General features: G+C 38.9%; 1 protein-coding gene across 1 annotated transcript; it reads right to left on the reverse strand.

Annotated features, from left to right (window-relative positions):
• Window positions 1-58: 58 nt before the first annotated feature.
• Window positions 59-24,812, reverse strand: LOC146551563 (uncharacterized). The gene is made up of 7 exons (XM_085256832.1): window positions 24,486-24,812; window positions 18,703-18,749; window positions 17,028-17,138; window positions 16,179-16,292; window positions 15,904-16,057; window positions 14,735-14,895; window positions 59-14,641 (listed from the first exon to the last, which is right to left on the reverse strand). The coding sequence occupies exons 1-7, from the start codon at window positions 24,541-24,543 to the stop codon at window positions 995-997; spliced, it is 14,292 nt and encodes a 4,763-aa protein (XP_085112958.1). The 5' UTR covers window positions 24,544-24,812; the 3' UTR covers window positions 59-994.
• Window positions 24,813-25,839: the final 1,027 nt, after the last annotated feature.

The raw sequence follows: 25,839 nt of genomic DNA on the forward strand, positions 1-25,839 counted from the left end.
ATTGAAAACTGTGCTTTTTATTAATTTCACTATAGACACACAAACACACACACAAACATAGTTTTGGATATAATAGCATTTATTGTCTATAACTTTGCAAACAAGTTAAGTTAAAGCCTATCAGAATACAAACACGAGCAGTTATCCAATAAAATTTCAAAGGTCATTAAAAGCTATTTATATAGCCGGTTCAATAGCCCCACTTTGTACAGAGATATGGAAAGAAAACAGAGTCCAGACAGATTTCTAGTGTGGCAAATTAGGTTCAAAGTAGCAAAGTATTAATAAAAAATATAGTTTTAGCAGTACATTTGCTCTGTTTGATCATACGCTTTTCATTTCAGCTTTGCATTGCTATTGTCTCTTTACATTTTAGCTACAGCGACAACAGTATCTTGGTGCAATACGTACATATTCTTTGTTCTATCTTAACTGCATTATGCTATTGTAGTTTGTATATACTGTAAGCGTTATAGTGAAATTACTGTAAACACAATTTGGAATGTCAGTAAAATAAATTGATTTTTGCATCAGTCTCAAACAGTCAGAAATTTTAGTTGACGGCACTGGTGATTATCATTTTGTAAAGTACACACACAAGTAAATTAGTCAATAGTGAAAAACTGCAAAATGAGTTTTAGAGATTTTGGTAAGCAAAAGTCAAACATTCTGCATCTTGAGCAAGGATATTTGCTAAGGCCTTGCTACAATTTGAAGTAAGGACACAGTTATACACATTGTTAGTATCTTCAACAGACTGTCAGTGTGAATTACAGGAATGCATATTTTTTTTGTAGGTCAGCATCATAGCACAGCACATCACCATCATGTTGTAATGCCTGAACACTGACAGATTGTTCTCTGTGATCGGTAAGTTAAACATGCTAACTTCCTTTCCCAGTTTCCAGCATGTTTTCATTCACTTGTCTCCTCTGACATTCAGGTCTAGGCAAAGAGAAATAGTATCTTTACACATGAATTATTTCCAGTTGCCTCACTTCTCAGCATCGTCAAAGAACCTCATTTTCTCAGAGTGCACAGAGTCTCTCAGTCGCTGTATAGATGACGCTGTCTCACCAGAGATGGGCTCAGAAGAGTCAAATACATGAGTAATTTGTTTGGTTATAACAATTGTCTCTCTGCTTTCACTTCTTTCAGTTGAGGTTTTCGTCACTAAGTGCCTCTCAAACACCGCTCTGTTGCCACTGTCTGAGCCTTCCACAGTCCATGATGTAGTTTCATTAGCTTCTGATTTTAAGGGAAGGCCTTCAGCTAATTCAGCTTCAATATCAGTTAGTAACTGGGCATGCTGTGCTTCTGGGGTTGCTTGTATATTTGTTGTAATGACGTGTAGTTTTCTCGATTCCAATCTGCACGTGTCTTCTGATGACGATGATATTCCAGAGGACAGAATAGTGATTTTCTCCGGTAAGTTAGGCTGAACTGAGATCAGTTCAGTCCTCGTGGCCGAAGTAAAGATGTTACTGTGTGTCTCTTCAAGCTCAGTAGCAACATTTGGATCAGAATATTTGACAGTTACCTTTGTTGGGGAAGATATGGATGGGCCAACATGCTCACTTGTGACTGCAGAACTTATATCAGCGAAGGCATCCGATGATTGGACAGAAAAGGTGGGGCTAATTTCCTCGTCCCCCATTCCCCCTACTGGACTCTTTTCATCCTTTTGTTCACATTTCTCAGGAGCACTGGGGGCTTCTGAAGGGGAAGACAGGCCAAACTTAGGAAATTTAAACCAACCTGTCCTCTCGGGACTCTTGGAAATATCTTGTATGGTACTTGCTCCTTTTTCCTTTGCTTCTAATTGCTTTCCAGCATGTTCGCCTATTTCTTGAACTTCTTTTGAGACTACAAGATTTTCTTCAACTTGGTCTGCTTTTGGAACATCAAATTCAACATCAATAGTCTTTAGGATCTCACCAAATGATGTCAGAATCATTTTTGGTGATTTACTTTCTCCTTTTGTTTCAACTTCCATTTCCAGTTGAGCTTCTTTATCTTCTATTTCAGCAGGAAGCTGTTCCTCTTCAGGTTTAGACTTTGAGAAGCTAAGCCTGGGCATTTTAAAAGATGGTAGTTTGAATTTACTTGGTGATGGAAGACCCACAACATCAGTCTCAGTCTTGGGTGTTTCGGATTCTGATATTATACCTTTGGAATAATCCATTTTAATATTAACAATCGAATCTTTGTCGGTGACAGAAATGTCCTCCTTAGGTTTAGATCCATGAATGTCAATTACTTTTCCTGTTTTGGGTGCTTCCATGGTAACGTCAAAGGAAGCACTGCTAAATTTTGGCATTTTCAGTGGTGAAATTTTTTCTTTTAAAGGGGATCCTTCAGCATCTTTTGATTTTGCTTTTGTCTCAGAAGACTTGATTCCCAAACTAGATGACGATTGTTTGACTTCTTCTGAGATTTTGACCTCTGCTTTTATTTCTGGCCGTTTGCTGTCAACATTGTTTATTGATGATTTTAAATCCACTTCAGGTCCTTTTGGTTTTGTTTGTACAATGCCTAAATTTGGGAACTTAAATGGGCTTCCTTGCCCAGCTTCTTTCTCAGGAGCTTTAATTTCCATTTCAGGTTGTTTAACTTTTATTTCTCCCTCTGAAACAGAAACATCAGCTTGTGGAAGCTCATCACTTAACTCCGATTCTTTAATACTTGACTTTGAAAAAGAAAATCTCGGAAGTGAAAATTTAGGTTTTTTCAAGTTTGTTTCAGTTTCTTCAGCAGGTGGTTCTTCCATTGAAGGTCCTTTGATTTCAGCTTCTGCTAGACAGACTTCTGTTTTGCTTGATATAATCTCAGCTTTGGGTGTTTCAATTTTGACATCAATAGCTGGGGCCTTATCGGCTGTCCTTGAAAAGGAAAATTTTGGAAATGTCCAACTTGGTCGTTTTGACTTGACTTCGGCCTCAATTGTAGGTGTTTCCGGTAATGAAGTAGAACCCTCAGTTTCTTTGCCTTCAATATGGAGTAGTTTGATGTCAGCTGTTACCTCTGGTAAGGAAATATCAACATCTTTCTTTGATAAACTTAAATCTGTTTCAGGACTTTTAACTTTGGTCATTGAGATGGCCAGATTTGGCATTTTAAACTTGCTTCCAGATATCTCACCTCCTTTAGCTTTCACATCTACAGCTAAACCTTCAGAGTCAATGCCGGGTGCTGCATCAATTTTAATTCCTTTATTCACATCACTTACTTCCATACTGAACTCATTGTCAGGTTGTTTGACTATATCACCTTGCAGAAAAATAACATCAGTTTTTGGGAGACTGATATCGACTTCAGGGTCTTTTACACTTTGCTTGGAAAATGAAAATTTTGGCAATGAAAATCTTGGCTTTTTCAATTTAGCCTCAAGGTTTGTATCGGTTCCCCCCTCTATGATAATATGTGAGGATTCTTTAAGGTCGGTATCTGGAAGATGTACATCTGTTTTGACTTCTGGTAGTATGACATCAACTCCGGGAACATCAATGCTGATGTCTTCCTCAGGGGCCTTACCAGCTTTGTCAGCTTTGGCTTTTGGAACTGTAACATCTACATCTTTCTTCGATAAGCTTAAATCAATGTCAGGCCCTTTTGTTTGAGGGACAGACAATCCAAGACTTGGCAGTTTGAACTTACTCCCTTTTACTTCATGTTCATATCCACTGGTTTTCAAGGAGATTGAAGGTTCTTTTAATTCAGTGCTGGGTACTGCAACGCCAACTTCAAGAACCTCTTCAGGAATCTCAATATCAGCACCATCTATTTTCATACCTTTGTCCATATCCGGTGCCTCTGCTGTTGAACTTGTGACACCAACTCCAAATTTTGGAATTTGGAATGTTGGCATCTTAAACTTTGATGGTGATCCTTTCTTTCCCTTTGTTTCAATCTTTATCTCAGGAGCTTCAATTCCAACTTCAACAGAAGGTTTTTCAATTTCAACATCAGGGAGCTTGACTTCAGCTTTGGCTTCTGGAAGTGTAACATCTACATCTTTCTTTGATAAACTTAAATCAATGTCAGGCCCTTTTGTTTGAGGGACAGACAATCCAAGACTTGGCAGTTTGAACTTACTTCCTTTTCCTTCATGTTCAGCTCCTGCAGTTTTCAGGGTGAGTGAAGGTTCTTTGAATTCAGTGCTGGGTGCTGCAATGTTGACTTCAAGAACCTCTTCAGGGATACTAATATCACCACCATCTACTTTAACATCCGTGTCCAAATCAGGTACTTTTGCTGTACCACTTGGGATACCAATGCCAAATCGGGGTAATTTGAATGTAGGCATCTTAAATTTTGATGGTGATCCTTTTTTATCTTTTGTCTCAACTTTGAACTCAGGAGCTTCAATTTCCACTTCAACAGAAGGTTTCTCTACTTCAACATCAGGGAGTTTGACTTCAGCTTTGGCTTCTGGAAGTGTAACATGCACATCTTTCTTCGATAAGCTTAAATCAATGTCAGGCCCTTTGGTTTTTGCGACAGACAATCCAAGACTTGGCAGTGTGAACTTACTTCCTTTTACTTCATGTTCATATCCACTGGTTTTCAAGGAGATTGAAGGTTCTTTTAATTCAGTGCTGGGTGCTGCAACGCCAACTTCAAGAACCTCTTCAGGAATCTTAATATCAGCACCATCTATTTTTATGCCTTTGTCCATATCCGGTACCTCTGCTGTTGCACTTGTGACACCCACTCCAAATTTTGGAATTTGGAATGTTGGCATCTTAAACTTTGATGGTGATCCTTTCTTTCCCTTTGTTTCTGTCTTTATCTCAGGAGCTTCAATTTCCACTTCAACACAAGGTTTTTCAATTTCAACATCACGGAGTTTGACTTCAGCTTTGGCTTCTGGAAGTGTAACATCTACATCTTTCTTTGATAAACTTAAATCAATGTCAGGCCCTTTTGTTTGAGGGACAGACAATCCAAGACTTGGCAGTTTGAACTTACTTCCTTTTCCTTCATGTTCAGCTCCTGCAGTTTTCAGGGTGAGTGAAGGTTCTTTGAATTCAGTGCTGGGTGCTGCAATGTTGACTTCAAGAACCTCTTCAGGGATACTAATATCACCACCATCTACTTTAACATCCGTGTCCAAATCAGGTACTTTTGCTGTACCACTTGGGATACCAATGCCAAATCTGGGTAATTTGAATGTAGGCATCTTAAATTTTGATGGTGATCCTTTTTTATCTTTTGTCTCAACTTTGAACTCAGGAGCTTCAATTTCAACAGAAGGTTTCTCTACTTCAACATCAGGGAGTTTGACTTCAGCTTTAGCTTCTGGAAGTGCAGCATCTACATCTTTCTTCGTTAAGCTTAAATCAATGTCAGGCCCTTTGGTTTTTGCGACAGACAATCCAAGACTTGGCAGTTTGAACTTACTTCCTTTTCCTTCATGTTCAGATCCACTGGTTTTCAAGGAGATTGAAGGTTCTTTTAATTCAGTGCTGGGTGCTGCAACGCCAACTTCAAGAACCTCTTCAGGAATCTCAATATCAGCACCATCTATTTTTATGCCTTTGTCCATATCCGGTACCTCTGCTGTTGCACTTGTGACACCCACTCCAAATTTTGGAATTTGGAATGTTGGCATCTTAAACTTTGATGGTGATCCTTTCTTTCCCTTTGTTTCAATCTTTATCTCAGGAGCTTCAATTTCCACTTCAACAGAAGGTTTTTCAATTTCAACATCACGGAGTTTGACTTCAGCTTTGGCTTCTGGAAGTGTAACATCAACATCTTTCTTTGATAAACTTAAATTGATATCTGGTCCTTTGGCTTGAGGGACAGACAATCCAAGACTTGGCAGTTTGAACTTACTTCCTTTTCCTTCATGTTCAGCTCCTGTAGTTTTCAGGGTGAGTGAAGGTTCTTTGAATTCAGTGCTGGGTGCTGCTATGTTAACTTTAAGAACCTCTTCAGGGATACTCATATCACCACCATCTACTTTAACATCCGTGTCCAAATCAGGTACTTTTGCTGTGGCACTTGGGATACCAATGCCAAATCTGGGTAATTTGAATGTAGGCATCTTAAACTTTGATGGTGATCCTTTTTTGTCTTTTGTCTCAACTTTGAACTCAGGAGCTTCAATTTCCACTTCAACAGAAGGTTTCTCTACTTCAACATCAGGGAGTTTGATTTCAGCTTTAGCTTCTGGAAGTGCAGCATCTACATCTTTCTTTGATAAGCTTAAATCAATGTCAGGCCCTTTGGTTTTTGGGACAGACAATCCAAGACTTGGCAGTTTGAACTTACTTCCTTTTCCTTCATGTTCAGATCCACTGGTTTTCAAGGAGATTGAAGGTTCTTTTAATTCAGTGCTGGGTGCTGCAATGTTAACTTCAAGAACCTCTTCAGGAATCTCAATATCAGCACCATCTATTTTTATGCCTTTGTCCATATCCGGTACCTCTGCTGTTGCACTTGTGACACCCACTCCAAATTTTGGCAATTGGAATGTTGGCATCTTAAACTTTGATGGTGATCCTTTCTTTCCCTTTGTTTCAATCTTTATCTCAGGAGCTTCAATTCCAACTTCAACAGAAGGTTTTTCAATTTCAACATCAGGGAGCTTGACTTCAGCTTTGGCTTCTGGAAGTGTAACATCTACATCTTTCTTTGATAAACTTAAATCAATGTCAGGCCCTTTTGTTTGAGGGACAGACAATCCAAGACTTGGCAGTTTGAACTTACTTCCTTTTCCTTCATGTTCAGCTCCTGCAGTTTTCAGGGTGAGTGAAGGTTCTTTGAATTCAGTGCTGGGTGCTGCAATGTTGACTTCAAGAACCTCTTCAGGGATACTAATATCACCACCATCTACTTTAACATCCGTGTCCAAATCAGGTACTTTTGCTGTACCACTTGGGATACCAATGCCAAATCTGGGTAATTTGAATGTAGGCATCTTAAATTTTGATGGTGATCCTTTTTTATCTTTTGTCTCAACTTTGAACTCAGGAGCTTCAATTTCAACAGAAGGTTTCTCTACTTCAACATCAGGGAGTTTGACTTCAGCTTTAGCTTCTGGAAGTGCAGCATCTACATCTTTCTTCGTTAAGCTTAAATCAATGTCAGGCCCTTTGGTTTTTGCGACAGACAATCCAAGACTTGGCAGTTTGAACTTACTTCCTTTTCCTTCATGTTCAGATCCACTGGTTTTCAAGGAGATTGAAGGTTCTTTTAATTCAGTGCTGGGTGCTGCAACGCCAACTTCAAGAACCTCTTCAGGAATCTCAATATCAGCACCATCTATTTTTATGCCTTTGTCCATATCCGGTACCTCTGCTGTTGCACTTGTGACACCCACTCCAAATTTTGGAATTTGGAATGTTGGCATCTTAAACTTTGATGGTGATCCTTTCTTTCCCTTTGTTTCAATCTTTATCTCAGGAGCTTCAATTTCCACTTCAACAGAAGGTTTTTCAATTTCAACATCACGGAGTTTGACTTCAGCTTTGGCTTCTGGAAGTGTAACATCAACATCTTTCTTTGATAAACTTAAATTGATATCTGGTCCTTTGGCTTGAGGGACAGACAATCCAAGACTTGGCAGTTTGAACTTACTTCCTTTTCCTTCATGTTCAGCTCCTGTAGTTTTCAGGGTGAGTGAAGGTTCTTTGAATTCAGTGCTGGGTGCTGCTATGTTAACTTTAAGAACCTCTTCAGGGATACTCATATCACCACCATCTACTTTAACATCCGTGTCCAAATCAGGTACTTTTGCTGTGGCACTTGGGATACCAATGCCAAATCTGGGTAATTTGAATGTAGGCATCTTAAACTTTGATGGTGATCCTTTTTTGTCTTTTGTCTCAACTTTGAACTCAGGAGCTTCAATTTCCACTTCAACAGAAGGTTTCTCTACTTCAACATCAGGGAGTTTGATTTCAGCTTTAGCTTCTGGAAGTGCAGCATCTACATCTTTCTTTGATAAGCTTAAATCAATGTCAGGCCCTTTGGTTTTTGGGACAGACAATCCAAGACTTGGCAGTTTGAACTTACTTCCTTTTCCTTCATGTTCAGATCCACTGGTTTTCAAGGAGATTGAAGGTTCTTTTAATTCAGTGCTGGGTGCTGCAATGTTAACTTCAAGAACCTCTTCAGGAATCTCAATATCAGCACCATCTATTTTTATGCCTTTGTCCATATCCGGTACCTCTGCTGTTGCACTTGTGACACCCACTCCAAATTTTGGCAATTGGAATGTTGGCATCTTAAACTTTGATGGTGATCCTTTCTTTCCCTTTGTTTCAATCTTTATCTCAGGAGCTTCAATTTCCACTTCAACAGAAGGTTTTTCAACTTCAACATCAGGGAGCTTGACTTCAGCTTTGGCTTCTGGAAGTGTAATATCTACATCTTTCTTTGATAAACTTAAATTGATATCTGGTCCTTTGGCTTGAGGGACAGACAATCCAAGACTTGGCAGTTTGAACTTACTTCCTTTTCCTTCATGTTCAGCTCCTGTAGTTTTCAGGGTGAGTGAAGGTTCTTTGAATTCAGTGCTGGGTGCTGCTATGTTAACTTCAAGAACCTCTTTAGGTATACTAATATCAGCTCCTTCTACTTTAACATCTGTGTCCAAATCAGGTACTTTTGCTGTACCACTTGGGATACCAATGCCAAATCTGGGTAATTTGAATGTAGGCATCTTAAATTTTGATGGTGATCCTTTTTTATCTTTTGTCTCAACTTTGAACTCAGGAGCTTCAATTTCCACTTCAACAGAAGGTTTCTCTACTTCAACATCAGGGAGTTTGACTTCAGCTTTGGCTTCTGGAAGTGTAACATGCACGTCTTTCTTCGATAAGTTTAAATCAATGTCAGGCCCTTTGGTTTTTGGGACAGACAATCCAAGACTTGGCAGTGTGAACTTACTTCCTTTTACTTCATGTTCATATCCACTGGTTTTCAAGGAGATTGAAGGTTCTTTTAATTCAGTGCTGGGTGCTGCAACGCCAACTTCAAGAACCTCTTCAGGAATCTTAATATCAGCACCATCTATTTTTATGCCTTTGTCCATATCCGGTGCCTCTGCTGTTGCACTTGTGACACCCACTCCAAATTTTGGAATTTGGAATGTTGGCATCTTAAACTTTGATGGTGATCCTTTCTTTCCCTTTGTTTCAATCTTTATCTCAGGAGCTTCAATTTCCACTTCAACAGAAGGTTTCTCTACTTCAACATCAGGGAGTTTGACTTCAGCTTTATCTTCTTGAAGTGTAACTTTTACGTCTTTCTTCGATAAGCTTAAATCAATGTCAGACCCTTTTGTTTTTGGGACAGACAATCCAAGACTTGGCAGTTTGAACTTACTTCCTTTTCCTTCATGTTCAGCTCCTGCAGTTTTCAGGGTGAGTGAAGGTTCTTTGAATTCAGTGCTGGGTGCTGCTATGTTAACTTCAAGAACCTCTTCAGGAATCTCAATATCAGCACCATCTATTTTTATGCCTTTCTCCATATCCGGTACCTCTGCTGTTGTACTTGTGATACCCACTCCAAATTTTGGCAGTTGGAATGTTGGCATCTTAAACTTTGATGGTGATCCTTTCTTTCCCTTTGTTTCAATCTTTATCTCAGGAGCTTCAATTTCCACTTCAACAGAAGATTTTTCAATTTCAACATCACGGAGTTTGACTTCAGCGTTGGCTTCTGGAAGTGTAACTTCTACGTCTTTCTCTGATAAACTTAAATCAATGTCAGGTCCCTTGGCTTGAGGGACAGACAATCCAAGACTTGGCAGTTTGAACTTACTTCCTTTGCCTTCATGTTCAGCTCCTGCAGTTTTCAGGGTGAGTGAAGGTTCTTTGAATTCAGTGCTGGGTGCTGCAATGTTGACTTCAAGAACCTCCTCAGGGATACTAATATCACCACCATCTACTTTAACATCTGTGTCCAAATCAGGTACTTTTGCTGTGGCACTTGGGATACCAATGCCAAATTTGGGTAATTTGAATGTAGGCATCTTAAATTTTGATGGTGATCCTTTTTTATCTTTTGTCTCAACTTTGAACTCAGGAGCTTCAGTTTCCACTTCAACAGAAGGTTTCTCTACTTCAAAATCAGGGAGTTTGGCTTCAGCTTTGGCTTCTGGATATGTAACATCTACGTCTTTCTTCGATAAGCTTAAATCAATGTCAGGTACTTTGGTTTCAGGGACAGACAATCCAAGACTTGGCAGTTTGAACTTACTTCCTTTGCCTTCACGTTCAGCTCCTGTAGTTTTCAGGGTGAGTGAAGGTTCTTTGAATTCAGTGCTGGGTGCTGCTATGTTAACTTCAAGAACCTCTTCAGGGATACTAATATCACCACCATCTATTTTTATGCCTTTGTCCATATCCGGTACCTCTGCTGTTGCACTTGTGTCACGGGCACCAAATTTGGGTAATTTGAATGTTGGCATCTTAAACTTTGATGGTGATCCTTTTTTGTCTTTTGTCTCAACTTTGAACTCAGGAGCTTCAGTTTCCACTTCCATATCAGGGAGTGTGACTTTAGCTTTAGCTTCTGGAAGTGTAACATCTACATCTTTCTTTGATAAGCTTAAATCAGTGTCAGGCCCTTTTCTTTTTGGGACAGACAATCCAAGACTTGGCAGCTTGAACTTACTTCCTTTTCCATCATATTCAGATTCACTGGTTTCCAAGGAGATTGGAAGTTCTTTCAATTCAGTGCTGGGTGCTGCAATGTTAACTTCAAGAACCTCTTCAGGAATCTCAATATCAGCACCTTCTATTTTGATACCTTTCTCCATATCCGGTACCTCTGCTGTTGCACTTGTGATACCAATGCCAAATTTGGGTAATTGGAATGGAGGCATCTTAAACTTTGATGGTGATCCTTTCTTGTCTTTTGTCTCAACTTTGAACTCAGGAGCTTCAATTTCAGTTTCAACAGAAGGTTTCTCTACTTCAACATCATGGAGCTTGACTTCAGCTGTAGCTTCTGGAAGTGTAATATGTACGTCTTGCTTTGATGAGCTTAAATCAATGTCAGGCGCTTTGTCTTGATGGACAGAAAATCCAAGACTTGGCAGTTTGAACTTACTTCCTTTTACTTCATGTTCATATCCACTGGTTTTCAAGGAGATTGAAGGCTCTTTCAATTCAGTGCTGGGTGCTGCTATGTTAACTTCAAGAACCTCTTCGGGGATACTAATATCAGCACCATCTATTTTGATACATTTGTCCATATCCGGTACTTTTGCTGTTGCACTTGTGATACCAATGCCAAGTTTTGGTAAGTGGAATGTTGGCATCTTAACCTTTGATAGTGATTCTTTTTTTTCCTTAGTCTCAATTTTCATTTCAACCTCAGCAGAATTTTTTTCAACTTCAACATCAGGGAGTTTGACTTCAGCTTCTGGAAGAGTAATATCTATGCTTTTCTTTGAAGAATTTAAATCAAAGTCCGGTCCTTTTGTTTGAGGGACAGAAAATCCAAGACTTGGCAATTTGAACTTACTTCCTTTGCCTTCATGTTCTTTTAATTCAATGCTGGGTGCTGCTATGTTCACTTCAAGAACCTGTTCAGGGATACTAATATCAGCACCTTCTATTTTGATACCTGTGTCCAAATCAGGTATTTCTGTTGTGGCACTTGGGATACCAACTCCAAATTTTGGTAGTTTGAATGTGGGCATCTTAAATTTTGAAAGTGAGTTCTCATTGTCCTTTGTCAGATCTTCAATATCAGGATCTTCGGTTTCCATTTGAGCAGAGGGTTTTTTACGTTCAGCATCAGTTTTGGCTTCTTCAAGTGTTTCATCTACATCTCTCTTCAATAAGTTAAAATCAACTTCTGGTCCTTTTACTTTTGGCATTGTTATTCCAAATTTTGGCAATTTGAACTTGCTTTCATGTACTTCGGTTTCATCTCCAGTCTTTTCCTGGGGAAAGAAAGCTTCTGCACTCCCAAGACTTACATCGATTTTAGTTTTAATTCCAGTCTGTGGTTTGACATCAACTGTTTTCACATCAATAGATGATCCCACAATATCAGTATTTGGTGTTGGAATGTTAACATTGACACCTTCAGTTGATTTCAGCTGTGTTTCACAAATTTCAATGTCTTTTAATTTATCATGTACTTCATGACTGGTGTTGGCCACAGGAGATCCAAATTTAGGTAGCTTGAACGTTGGCATCTTAAATTTTGATGGTGATTCGTCTACATACTTTTCTACAACTTTCATTTCAGGAGCTCTAATTTCGGCATCAGAGGGTTTCACCTTCCGTTTTGTTTCTGACAGTTTCATATCTTCATTTTTCTCTGATGCACTGAAGTCAAATTCAGACCCTTTTATTTTCGGCATTGCAATTCCTAACTTTGGCATCTTGAACTTGCCTCCTTGCCTATCAAAATCACCTTCTGCCCGAGGATGTTTTATTTCCTGGTCATATTTTTCTGCCTCCATTATTCGTTCTGCAATACAAACATCTACACTTCCAAGTGTAACGTCGGTCTCAGGCGGTGGTGTCACAGCTACACCTTTCTTTGATAGACTTGAATCCGTTTTTATTCCTTTCGCCCTTGGCATGGAGATACCAACATTTGGCACTTTAAACTTGCTACCCTTTCCCTCTCTTTCAAGAGTTTTTTTCTCAGCTTCATCAGTGTTTATAGGCTTATCTCCATCGGGCACATTTACACTGATGTATGTAGTAATAGCTCCAAATTGAGGCAATTTAACTGCATGCTCTTCAGTTTCTGCACTTTTTGCCAGGGAAATATCCACGTTTGTTTTTGACTCAAGATTTACATCAAAACCTGTAAGCCTAATGCCATTGTCCTTTTTGGCTGGTGAACCATCTACTGAGTCAATGTATTCAATGCTATCGAGTTCAGGAATCACAACCTCACATACAACTCCTTCACTCTGCCCCTTTTCTTTTTTAATTTCATCTTTTGATGTCGTTACTTCTCGGAGGAATTCAGCTTTTTCTCCTTTTGTTGTGTCCCCTTTTTGCTGAAAGATATTTTGTTTTGGCAAGACAATTCCAATATTAGGGATTCTTATGTCTGGCTTTGCTATCCCAAAGCTAGGCACTGTCATCTTTGCCTTCTTTGATTTCTTATCTGATTCATATTCAGAGTTGATACCCTCTGTTCCTCGTGTTTCATCAGCCACATGTGCCTGAAGACTAGATACTTTCTCTAAACTTTCCTTTCCTGGTATTATAATATCTTCTCTTTTATAGGTCCCAGTTTTAATCTCTTTGCTGCTTTGTTTTTTCTTAGTTTCATGTTCCTTATAAGTTTTTACTGTTGTTTCAGTTAAAAGATCCTCTGAGGTTAATTGCCCGGTTGTGATCTGTGACAGCTTAACTGTAGTCTTGGAAATTTCTAGAGAAGAAGTTGTGTCAAACTTTGTAAGACTTGCTCCATGCTTTGTTTTGGTGTCTACCACTTTTGTAGGCGTTTTCACTGATATTCTTTGAGCATTTGCATCTATCACAGTAATTTCTTCTGGAATAGGCATGCCAGATGTATCAACTTTAGGCAGCTTATATCCAGGCAATTTAGAAACTGCCTCTTTCACACTGTCAACATCAATTGACAGTTGCACAGTTTCCGCTTGAAATTCTCCATTCTGTCCTGTATAATTTACCTTAGGTTCTTTAATTCTTTTTGCTCTCGTCTTCACAGACTTATCCTCCATACCTGGTATCTCAATCTCTTCCCGTTTGGGAAGTTGGGTTCTGAAATCACTGCTTTTTGCCAGTCTCTTATAAGGATCATCTGTGATTTCCTCAGCACCAACGTCACCCAAACTGAGTTTCGTCAGTTTGACAGTTTCCCCTGTTCTTCTGTCTTCGTGTTTTTCTTGGATTTCTTCTGTGTGTGACTCAAAGTTTGGGATTAAGTCAGATTTTTCATTTTCAGGATGATCAGCTAAGTCAAAACTTGCCCCTAGTGTTTTTAGCCTTTTTGGTGACGATTTTGCTTTTGCTTCTTTCTTGTGTGATTTATCCTTCCCCAGAATTTTCATTTTTAATTCAGACCTTTCTTTCTTCTTTTTTTTCCCCTCAGGGGACTTGATAAGAGAGCGGCTTTCTTGATCTGCTAGAGCCACAGTTAAATCTGCTGTTTTCAAAGTGCTATCTATACTGATAAGTTCCACCTTATGTTGAATAGGTTGAGCTTCACGGACCGTTAGATTGGTTTCTTCAAGTTGCACATCTTTCATTACTTTCAGATCTTTTTTCACATAGGCTTCAGGCATTTCTCCTGAGGGGCTTTCAAGGCACTCAGGTGAAAGCATATCAGATTCTTGTGTGTGGTGAGTGTCACCACTGATCTGTCCAGTTTGCACATCTGTGTCCTGCTCCTCAGATGAACTTATCCGGCCTCTCTTTGTCAGACCAGGTAGTTTTATTTTATGCTTTTTCTTGTATTTGAGAGCATCCTGAGTTTTTATTGGTGACTCTGTGTCGCTTGTTGTTGGGCTGAGTTCAAGCTTTCTTTGTTCCTCAGCCTCTGAGGAACTGTGAGACCTTGTAAAACGTGATTTTCGCCCTTTTCCAAAGGATGAAAACTTGGGCCACGAAATGCGAGCTTCTCCGCGTCTTTTAGTTTTTCCTTGTTCTCTCATCTGTGGAGTGTGGAGGTCTTCTTCCTGTTAAGAAGCATAAAAATTAAAGGTAAGTCGTTACTAACAAATAAAAATAACTAACAAAGAGTTTGAGCAGACAACTTTGAGAATAGTTACAGGTATAACGTCAGATTCGATGGCTGGTTCGGTCTCTGTGATCTCTGGCTTGCGCTTCAAGCAAAGCTTCAGTTTATATGCCTGAGCATGCTCCAGAATCTGAATGGCATCCTCATATGACATGTTGTCAAAATACACAGTGGCACTCAAAATCTGATCACCTGTGTAGACAAGACAAAATATTTCAAAAGGACTTTGATGAGCAGACTTTTAAGTCCCATTTTTAGTTGATAAAAATTGAAGTGTTCAATAAAAAAATCAAATAAAGAATAACATTAACATTTGCTTGTGTTCAACGTACAGTGCTAAAAAAATTATAGTAACACTTTGAAAACACATAAGATCTCAATGGGAGGAAAAAAATCATGCTGGATATCGACGCTGATAAGAACTGGGTAATGTGTTAGGAATGAATGGCCTCATCATTTGATTGAAATAAAAATTATCAACTTACAGGGGGCTGAATTCAAAAAGCAGACTAGTCCATTTTGCCAAAATTTCATTGCAGCAGCTCAAAATGACAGCCAGTTGTAGTTGGGTGTCATTTTGTGCTTGAATTCATGCATGACAAATTCAGGCAATGCTTCCAGTGAGACAACAGATGGTGTCCTGGGGGATCTCCTTCCAAATCTGGACCAAGGCATTACCAGGTTCCTACAACGGGGTAGCATTGTATGGACCGAAACATAACATCCCAGAGGTGTTCTGTTGAATTTAGGTCAGATGAGTGTAGGAACCAGTCAATGGTATCAATTCATTCATCCTCCAGGTACCATTGCCTACAAGGAGGAACCCAGGATCTCGGTTGCCTCAACCTGTAAAACATTCCTGTTTTGTCGCACCATTGCCCTTCTAGTGTACCTGTTGTTGATTTCATTAGCACCAAAGCAGCTGAAACTGATTAGCAAGCCCCTCTGCTACATATCTGACCACGTCAGTATCCCAGCAGTTTGACTGACTTGATGTTTTACTCTTATTAAAAGTGTTCCTTTAATTTTTTGAGCAGTGTAATTGTCAATTGAATATTGCAAATTAAAAATTCTACAATAGCATAACATAAAATCAAGTAGAATACAGAATGTAATAATACATAGTAATGTAATGTAATAATATAGAGACTTTAAACCTATAATAATTTTAATGAGACAAATTTTTAGCCGCAGGTTTACCTTCTTTCAGTTTTAGATTTTTGGAGGCTGGTGACTCTGGCACTACTTCCTTAATGAAAATCCCTTCTTTTCCCCCTCCACCATAAATGAGACCCTCTGCACATCCATCTTTGGCCGTTTTCACTATCACCTCAGATTCAGGGCTCTCAGCTTCCTGCCAGTGCAAAAAAAGGACAGTCATTTTACCTTTAGCACTGATTTTTTTTTTCTGCAGTTGCATAGCTTGAAAGGATTTACAAATGCAGTACACAGAGGAAAAGCTAGAAATGTCTCACCTTGAGTTTACTCATCTTTGGAGTAGAGCGCTTTTCAAACATGGACCCAAGCCCAGACTTTTTAGTTTTCTTTCCAGTCCCACCTTTGTGGCGTGGGTCATGCTCTGCTTCACACTAAAAGGAGTTTAAGAGGAGCAAAGGGGTTTAAAAAGTAATCTTATAATACTCAGATCAGGAGGGTACATTCATTTATACAGGGGAGTAGCCAAGTTATTGCAATATTATACAATGCAGAGCTCATCTTGGACCACACATTAGCACACAAATCTGTAAAGAGAAATAAGTAATAGAAAGTAAGTAATAGAACAACTAATAAAAACACAATGTTATCTTTCACAGTTTCTACATTTTCATGTGGATGCTGTCCAGAAACAGTCTTCTTCAGTTTCACCTTTTTTTTTTGTCATTTCAGGACATGCAGCCGTGTGAGTATAACTGAGTCGAATACACAAACTTCTTTCTTTCAGTCACAAGTTTGTTTTTCTAACTTCATTTATTTTTTGGCCTGAAAAATAGACCGTTGACTTACACGCAGACTATTCAATAACTGTGAGTTTACATGCAGTGAAGTAGCAGCGTTATAATTTCCCAGCTGAGGTGAAGAATTAAAAGAAAGCCAGTTATTTCTGCCAGAGAAGCCTGATTTTTTTGGACATGGTTGTATTGTAAACAATGTTCTGTTCTATTGTCTTAACTGGATTTTCAAGACTAAACAAGCTAAAAGTTTGGGGGGGGGGGCTGAGCTTGGTTCATGCCAAGTGCTTACTCATATGGGATCGAGTGATGTTGTAGGACCTTAAAACATGAAGCGCACACGTAACTTAAAATATGTGTGGTGTTTCTCTGTACCTCTTTATCACTGTCACTGTATTTTTCAGTCTCAGGATACTCCTCAACTGGAGATGACCCTTGTGGGCGTGGTCTCTCACTCTCTGCGAACTGAGATGGCTCATCACACATCTGCATGGACATAAGGTCAGTAAACATGAAAACAAACCTGTTTTCATCATCACCCCTAAGAAATTTCATATCATTTCATTTGGATATTATCAAGCCTAGAAAGCATCTATTTTCTTGAGCTGCATATAAAATGTTTTCTTATTAAAACTCATGCAGCTGCACCTGCAGCATAAACAACAAAAAAAAAAGATATGGAGGAAAATTGGATCCCAGATAGTGCGATAGCACCTTGTTTAGCCAAAAGCATCACTGACTGGGTGTTTAGCTATTTGGCATTTAAAAACTGTCACATTATTGGTGTGTTTCCTGAGATGGCAGCGTTGGCTAGTCTGTCAGGCCAACACTTTGAGCAAAATACTGTGTGCATGTGTACTTTGTGTGTGTGTGTGTGTGTGTGTGTGTGTGTGTGTGTGTGTGTGTGTGTGTGTGTGTGTGTGTGTGTGAGAGAATGAAGTGTAGATTCTCATTTTCATCATCCATCATCCAAACCAGAATTAACCAAAAGTTGTTGTTTTTCAGCTGCTAGCCCATGATCGGTGACAGCCTTGTTTATATTAGACTGATGTGATCATTTTTCAGTGCAGCACAAATATTAGTCAGCCAATCTGTATAAATACTATACACTGATTTGTACAAATTTCTTCTCTGATAAAAAGTGTAAGTTGTAATGGGTTGTTGTTATTTGCCTATCTGTGCAAAGTCTCCATTAGCACTAAGTCTTGTCTCTATTTGCTTTGCTGTAAAGTTAAAATAACTGTTGTTCAGTATTTATTAGCTCAGACTCCAACATCAACATCATAATCTATCAATCAAACATGGTGGATCCAGTTTTAAGGCACAGGAATATGTGACCGCCTTCAAACAGAAACTGAACTGTTGATCACTTTGGTGATCTAGACGCGTTACTTCATACAGTCTGTTGTCACTGTATAATACAAAATCCTAAATATGACAACGTTGAGAACATACAGTAGATTTCCTTCTATGGAATGAAACATTTCAGCTGTTTGTTGGTGAAAATGTGCTAAATATGGAAAAGGGGGATTAAAATGAAAAGAAAAATATAAAAACAGGACAAAAACAGTAAGGACATAATACACACATCTGTAAATGTAAAATTTTATAGTCTGAAGTATATGAACTATTGATTTAACAGCTTTAATGTTATTATTCCACAGTGTTGATGACCCAGTAGGACCACCTACTCCCTTGTCACTCATTCACAGTGACACATTTACTTACACAATATAATGCCCTCATGTTATGTTATGTTATGTTATGTTATGTTATGTTATGTTATGTTATGTTATGTTGTGACAGTTTTTCCCTCCGGTTTCAAAAATTTGAAGGAATACTGACACATGGAAAGATGTCGGTATTCATGTTGAAAAAATCAACATCATTATATAAAGCTGCACTAAAGTGGACAATATCACCAGCTGCAGATGGCTCAAATTAATAATGAATGAAATGAAGTCACAGCACAAAACTTACAGTAACTAACAAAGAAATGAAATGAAGAAAAAACAAGCATGTCACTTTGTGTCACAGTAAATTCACTTACTGAGTCCTCTGTGGCAGGCTCTGGGCCTTGCAACCGTCGCCCAGGTCCTGTTCAGAAAAAAAAAAAACCACAACAACATAGTATCTGATATGACATCTGTGTATTGCAATACTTTAAACGTAAACTGTTGACCTCTAATGCTTCATTTTCTGCATGCACAAGTTTATTGCGTAAATATTTTGCATATTAATCCCTAAATAAATAGAAAATCGCATTAAGTGATTTTAGTCTGGTCACACAGCAGCTAAACAAAGTCTGTCCTGTTACTACAAAACCTCAAATATGTCATGCAAAAAGGCACCTGGCAAAAAAATCACACTCCTCCGTTTACAAAAACAGCAAATAAAATGCACTGAACACGATTCATAATATTGAAATTTATTTAATTGTAGCAGATTATACAGTAATGTGCAAAAGTCTTGAGCCACCTTTCATTTCTTTACATTTTGATAGGAACATGTGAAATAGCTGCAGAGATCCATTGAAACTTGTATAAACATATATTGGAAATACAGTATAAAAGGAAAAAACAGATGTGTGTACAATCCTAATGCATATGAATATTTGGGATGACCACCTTTACTCTTAAACATAGCTTGAAATATCCTCTGACAGGTGTCAGAAAAACATGATGTGTTTTTGTAACAAAGTGCCTAAAGAACTGATTCTTTGCTAAGTATCAAGACACTGGTTCATCTCTTGAGTTGGGTCCCTTTTCATAATTGAATAAGTCATAGGTCAGTGTTAAGTGGCTTTAAAAGACATGTTAAAAGACAATTAAAAGACACGCCCCTGAAAATGTTCAGATATAAAAACATAAAAATGAAAAATATAAAAAAATAGGGATGATTCAAGAGGGATCACTGTCCTTTGTCCTCTGTCCTCTATTCGTATGAAAACGACACCATGTAAAAGTAGCTCACACTTGTGTTTTATAATCCTTTTGTTGTATGAATAAAAAAAAATACAGAAATGATTTGCACAAAGACAAAGCATAAGACTTCCACCCAGTCTGACCCCTGGCAGTTGTTTTGAGGCTCGGAGACTCTGGAGCCGATGATTAGACTATTTAGAGTTCTTCCTGGCAATAATTCCCTCCAGGGAGCTGCTGCCTCTGTTAAGTGATCCACTGTATTGACCCACAGATTGGACTTTGCAACCTCTCAGCTTAGCCCATCAAGGCTGCCAAAAAGGGAAAGTCTGACTCCAAATTAATCAAGTTACCAGATTATAATTATTACCTGCTCTATTCAAGTTAATTCCTTTTTAAATAAACCATTCGTTAACGTTATTTTGAGAGTTCCTTTGTTTCAGGGATGTTGTACATTTAAAACAAGGCTTGTCGAGTGGAGAATTACACAGGCATACAGTATGATTTCTGTAGTTTTATAGTATTGTTGACTAAAAAATATAAGTACTGATAAAAAAAAAGTACTGTCAGTAGAACTTAAAGTTGAATAAATTAATGCTACATGGACAAACAAATCATTTTCATTGCAGGAATAACGCTGGTCTAGGTGCTTTAGGTGTTTTATTTGGGCATAGCTGATATGTTGCAGGACAAAACCTCAAAAAACACTAAACTGTGGCTAAATTTGGAGCTCAAAAAACCATAATGAAAGTGTCAACTTCATTAGTGCAAACACCGCATCGTAATTTACAAGCAAAAGTCTTATTTGAAGCAAAAACAAATTATTGTAGTAAGTTTTCTTTTAAAGCCATCAATGAAAAACAGAATGACTTAAAATAACAGAAATATGTGCAACATTTGGCCTGTGTATATGGTAGATCCATATAGTTTCTCAACTCACCATCACACTGACACCCCACCCGCTGCATTACAGTAATGTATGTCATGTGAAGAGCTCTCACAGCCTGTGTAAGTGCATTAGAAGAAAGTTCGGGCAAGAGAGTGATGGTTTAAAAACCTCTTACTGCATCAGGATGTGTTGCTGCCTCAAGGTTAAGCCTTCAAGACAGTTTAAGAGCAATGAAAAGACAATCCAGCTCAGCTTTTTTTCACGTCTGATAAAGTCATTGTGGATTCATGTGATTAGAAATAGCATAAGAGGACATTTATCAACATATATCTATTCATCTCAAAAGATTTTCTCTGTGAACTCAGTGAGTGAGCACAACACAGTCTAGACATGTTAAAAAACATAAAAATGTGAGAGTCCTTACAGCCGCCTACACCATTACCTGAAATAGCGAGTGAAAGAGAAGAATCCTTCTCATGCACTCATCAACATCCTTCTCTTTCAGACCAGGTCTGACTGGCAAAAATAGTAAAGATTTTCCCATGATGTTACAGCAAGCAGCTGACCTACCTTAAGCTGCTGTTTGCTGAACTCCTGAACGTAAACTGTGTCAGTAAGAAAAGCTCCAAACTGCTCTTAACCATTCCTGGTGTGAGTGTGGCTGCTGAAGTGGATAAAATGATTTCTTCAGCCTAAGACGGACAAAGGAGGCGGGACACTTTAAGGTCGCAGTCACACCTTTCCTCAAGTTGTGTCACTCTATATTGTTTTCCAAGAACCCCCAAGACAACTTTGGTTCAGAGATTTAACTCTTTGCATGTTACTCAGAGAAAAAAGGAGATTTTGAGAATATGTAATGCACTAACTCTATGTAGACCATTTGTACTTTAATAAACTTAATTTACGTTTCATTGCTAATCATCGAAGAGCTACGAAATAGATCCTGAAGATTAAGATTTGTTTATTGACACTGCATGATGTATACAAAAAAATCACAATTCTGTAAATATGTAAGAGCACATTACGCAGGTAGAAATTGTAAATAAATTAATAACAGTGATAAGTATTAAACTGCAAGGTGTAAGTTCAGTTTGGTCAGAGCTGTGGGTTAAAAAAAAACTGACAAATCAGAAGAATTAGTTAAAGTAGTTAAAAGAGTTACTAAGTAGATTCTTGATAAGTTCTTATTGAGTCTTTTCTGTAAACAAACCTAAGCACAAACACATTAAAGATCCATTAATCACTGAAGCCTCTGTAAACAGATTTTTGGGTAAAGACATAAAAGAGCTCCCATTGCTGTGGCACAGCTAATTTTAAGTTTTGCAGTACCTGAAGTTTCCATCTAGTGCCATCCATCATCGGGCAACCAGTTTAGGTCTGATACTTTCTGAACAGCTAATAGAAGGACTGCCTTTTAACCTTGACTGCAGTTTGATTGTAGTGCTAATCAACAGATGATAGCACACAAACATGTAAAACTGGGATGGTAAACAGAGGATGCTTGCTTAGCATCATCATCTAATTGTCTTTGTGAGCATCATGTGTTACACTAGAAGTAAGCTTTATACACATCCTTAACTTACATCCTTAATATACAGCCTTTAGGTGCCAGCATGGCTAGACCCTGGTGCTGTTATTATACAGAAACACAGTGATGGTGTTGTGGAGTATTTGATCTGGATTTTCATCCACAGTTAAAACTGTAACTCACTGTGGATGGTGTGCGATGTGTTTGTGCATTGTACACTACGGGGGGACTGAAATGACAGATTGATACATTCCTTATGTTATTCACCACTTAAGGTGGATGTTCTTTATTCCCGCCTCTGCTACGGGCACTGCACTCTTAGAAACTCCTTTCCCACATATTCACCGAACATTTGCAACTAAACATGTCAAAATAAAATCAGAGAGCACAGTTTTTATTTTTTGTTTGACTTATCAGAAGTTAGAGGAAAGCAAAGCCTAATGTTTCAATCTGACTTTCTATTATATTTTTCAGATTCAAAGCACCCTCCATAGATGAGTAAGCCGTTTGTGGTGCAGAACCTGCATGATTTGGTGCTGGATTTGGGTGTGGCTGATCTCTGCGGGCTCAGGCCGGCGTGTCTGCTTTCAAGCAACACTGATGTGTGAGCACTTAAACTAAATAATGCAATGCAATGGCATATAAACCTACATATTCTTGTTTATGTGGGTAAAGATTCAAATAAGATCGTAAACAAAAATCTAAACTGTAGAATTGCATTGCAAATCCTAACTGTATCGTGTTGTATTTTCCTCAGCTCATCTCTTACATAACCACCCTCTGCTCTACTTTGTGTTTCCTGTTTTAAAAGCTCCCTGAAGTCTTCACTAAACTAATATAAAGTAATACAGCTCATTATTTGTGCTCGTGGATTTGGATTCCTCTCCGTTTTTGTTTGTTTTTTTCCTGTGCAACAGTCAGACACAAGCTCCTTTTAGTTGGAAGCAGTTTGCTGGGATCCAAAATATAATAGGATTTTAGTCAAGGGAGGGAAAAAAAGCTGAATTAGATTTTCTGCATGGATTATATTAACATGAGACTCCAAAGCGCATGCTTTCAATCTATTAATCTGCTTCAAACTTACAGCGAGTTTCGTCACAGCTCTGGAATTTGCATCCTAATCTGCCCGTGTTCCCACGACATGCTGTTAAACAAAAATAAACATGGGAACAGTCCACACATATTAAAAATGAATTTGTCCAACTCAGGCGTGATACTCCATAATGGATCAGGATTGTTCGTTTTGGCTTCCAGTGTCTTGTTGATCAGCCACTTATCCGGATAACTTCCTCCCTGTCTCTCTTTTTTTATTTCTCTCTCTCTTTGACCTTGAGCGTTGCCTGAAGCTTCTCAAAGCAAAACAAACCTCGCATCATTTTGAGGGAGATTTAATTCAGAGTAGAGATGGAAGTAAATGAGGAGAACTGTGGGAAATAGAAAGGGGGAGCAGTAATGTGATGTTTCATGCTCCTTTTTACAGCAAGCATCAGCTGAGCCCTTAACTCATCATTTTTCAAGACAGTAAGGAATGTCTTCACCGTGTAATCGTGGATGTCCACTAATGAAAAACACAGATTTCCTGTTTATTATAAACACATTTTTCATAATTAGGCCGATAGAAACTTCAGATAAGCGTGCTTATCGTTTTCTCCTGACCCTGAATATCTGATCAGCCTTTTATGTTGCTGAAACTCATTACACTGTTTGACTTTTTGCAGCCTTGGTAAGAACACCTTCCCTAATTATGCTTGTAAGGCACATTTTAAGAAGAAAGTCCGTGCACCAGAAAACATCCACTCAACTCAAAACACAGAATGACTCATACATGTTGCAAATGTGTAACAGGGTTATTTCCTACAAAATGTTAATTTAAAAATATTTCACATGTGCACATAAACTATATATGGTCCAAGCCCACTAACCCTGACCCAAACAAATTTATATCTGATTCATTTAAACTCCAAATGGTAACAAAGTTAGTAGGAAAAAGGATGCAAGATTAAATTATACAGAGCTGTTGGATTCATTTTTCATCACAGATATTCCTGGGAATTTTGGGCATGTTTTTTGTACACATTTCAGTGTTTGTTCGTTTTTTTATTTCAGTCTAAGTTGTCATGTTTCTATTTTTAACCCTGATTTGCTGAACTGCCACGGTAAAAATATCAGGTCTGTTTGCCTTTCAGGCTGCGCTTCAAACAGAGCAGGAGAGAAACGCAGAGCTGCCTGACATCCTCTCGATGATGACATCTTCAAACACTCCCCTGCGCTCTGCAGACACACCCAGCAACACAGCTCAGCATCAGCACCAACCGCCTTACACTCGCTCACTGCCTCTCTCCATCACACGCACGCACGCAAACAAAATCTCTCCCACTGCACTACTGAACCCTGCTGCTCAATCGGCGAATTGCTCTGGGGAGAACGGGCTAAGTCATACGGAGAAAAAACAAGGGGGGGAGGAGAGCAGCGAGCGTAAAGATAACGATACCCACTCGTCCCAGAGGAGGCAGCGTGCCAGTTGGGAAAGGCCAGGTGGAAACAGTCGCACATGATGGCAGCGGGGGTGGCGGAGAGATCGGCGGAGACGAGGTCCAAGACTGGGCAGGAAGCGGGAACGGACGGAGGGATGGCGGCAGCAGTGAAGGATTAGGCAGGTGTTGCTGCTGCTTCTTCACCCCCCGTCTTGTCCTCGTGTAGGTCAGCCAGTCGCAGCGCAGTGAGGGATGAGTTGCAGAAATAACCAGAGACAGAAGAGAGTGAGAGAGCTTCTCCTGCAGTCTCCACAGAGTGAAGGAAACTACTTCGTCTGCCCCGTAAACATGGACCTCCAGCGCAGCACACTAACTTAATTATGGGAGGAGCTGCCCCCCTCCCTCAACAAACACACATCCACGCGCATCCCTCGGTTCTCCTTCTACTCCTCCTCTTCCTCTTTCTCTTTTTCCGCTGTCCTCTGGTCAGTGTGTCATTGATTGGCCTAATCTGACAAGGACCATCACGATGTTAGTTTCTGGTTCCAGCAATAACAGGGGGGGTCATACAGTTGCCAGGGAGCCATAACTGAATTAAAACCCCTTTTTGTGGACAGGAAACTGTAGAGTTTAAAGCAGAACATAGTAGCATGTAGCCAAAGTCTGTCATGTTGGTCTGCCAGGCTGATAAACTGTGGATGAGAGGTCGGAACAAGCTGTAAATAGATCACAGGAGGCATTTACAGGACTGATTATTCAAGTGATAAATTCAATTAAGAATTGAATATGAGACAAATTCAATCACTAGCTGTGCAGCTGCTATTTTTTTCTTGTGATTTCTTAGTATAATATTGTGCAAAAGCACTGAGTCAAACCTCATTTCTTTATATTTTGCTTATAAGGAGACAGACTTTATTTCTTATTTTTTAAAAGTGGTCTTGAGAAATCGTTCAACCACTAGGGGTCAGGCTGAGTGGAAGTCCCAGCTGTCTGCTCAGAACATCCAAACACAAATAAATACGGAGGCTTGGTTTGTGTAGTGTGACTTTAATTGATTCAAACAACAAAGCGATTATAAAAAACCTCTAAATTTATTTCTTATATTTTCCACTGGTCTTGAGTAATAGTTCTCTGATCTTTTTCAAGGTTTTATAAATACTTTCCACTCATTTTTCACTCATCAGTTTTTGTAACTGACTATTTTCAGATTAATGTTTTGGGGATTTTTTTTATTAAGCCACTTAGCACTGACCCATGAGTCATTCGAGCATAAAAACTGGCACCTAATGGCACTCCTTGTTGTTCGGCTCACTCCTTTAGCCAGACAACTTAGCAAAGAAACAATTTTAAATTGTATCTTTAAACACTTTGTTAC

The sequence above is a fragment of the Mchenga conophoros genome, linkage group LG19, assembly GCF_057382185.1.
Source record: "Mchenga conophoros isolate Kocher_MC1m ecotype Shallow Benthic linkage group LG19, M_conophoros_male_GT1.1, whole genome shotgun sequence".
NCBI classification, from domain to species: Eukaryota; Metazoa; Chordata; class Actinopteri; order Cichliformes; family Cichlidae; genus Mchenga; species Mchenga conophoros.

Bases quoted from the DNA above. Each gene is read 5' to 3' on its own strand.
- LOC146551563 (XM_085256832.1), bottom strand. From the start codon at position 24,543: ATGTGCGACTGTTTCCACCTGGCCTTTCCCAACTGGCACGCTGCCTCC. The intron at 16,293-17,027 runs GTACAGAGAAAC...AACTCCTTTTAG, and splicing joins ACAGTGACAGTGATAAAGAG to TGTGAAGCAGAGCATGACCC. The intron at 14,642-14,734 runs GTAACTATTCTC...GCTTCTTAACAG, and splicing joins TCGAATCTGACGTTATACCT to GAAGAAGACCTCCACACTCC.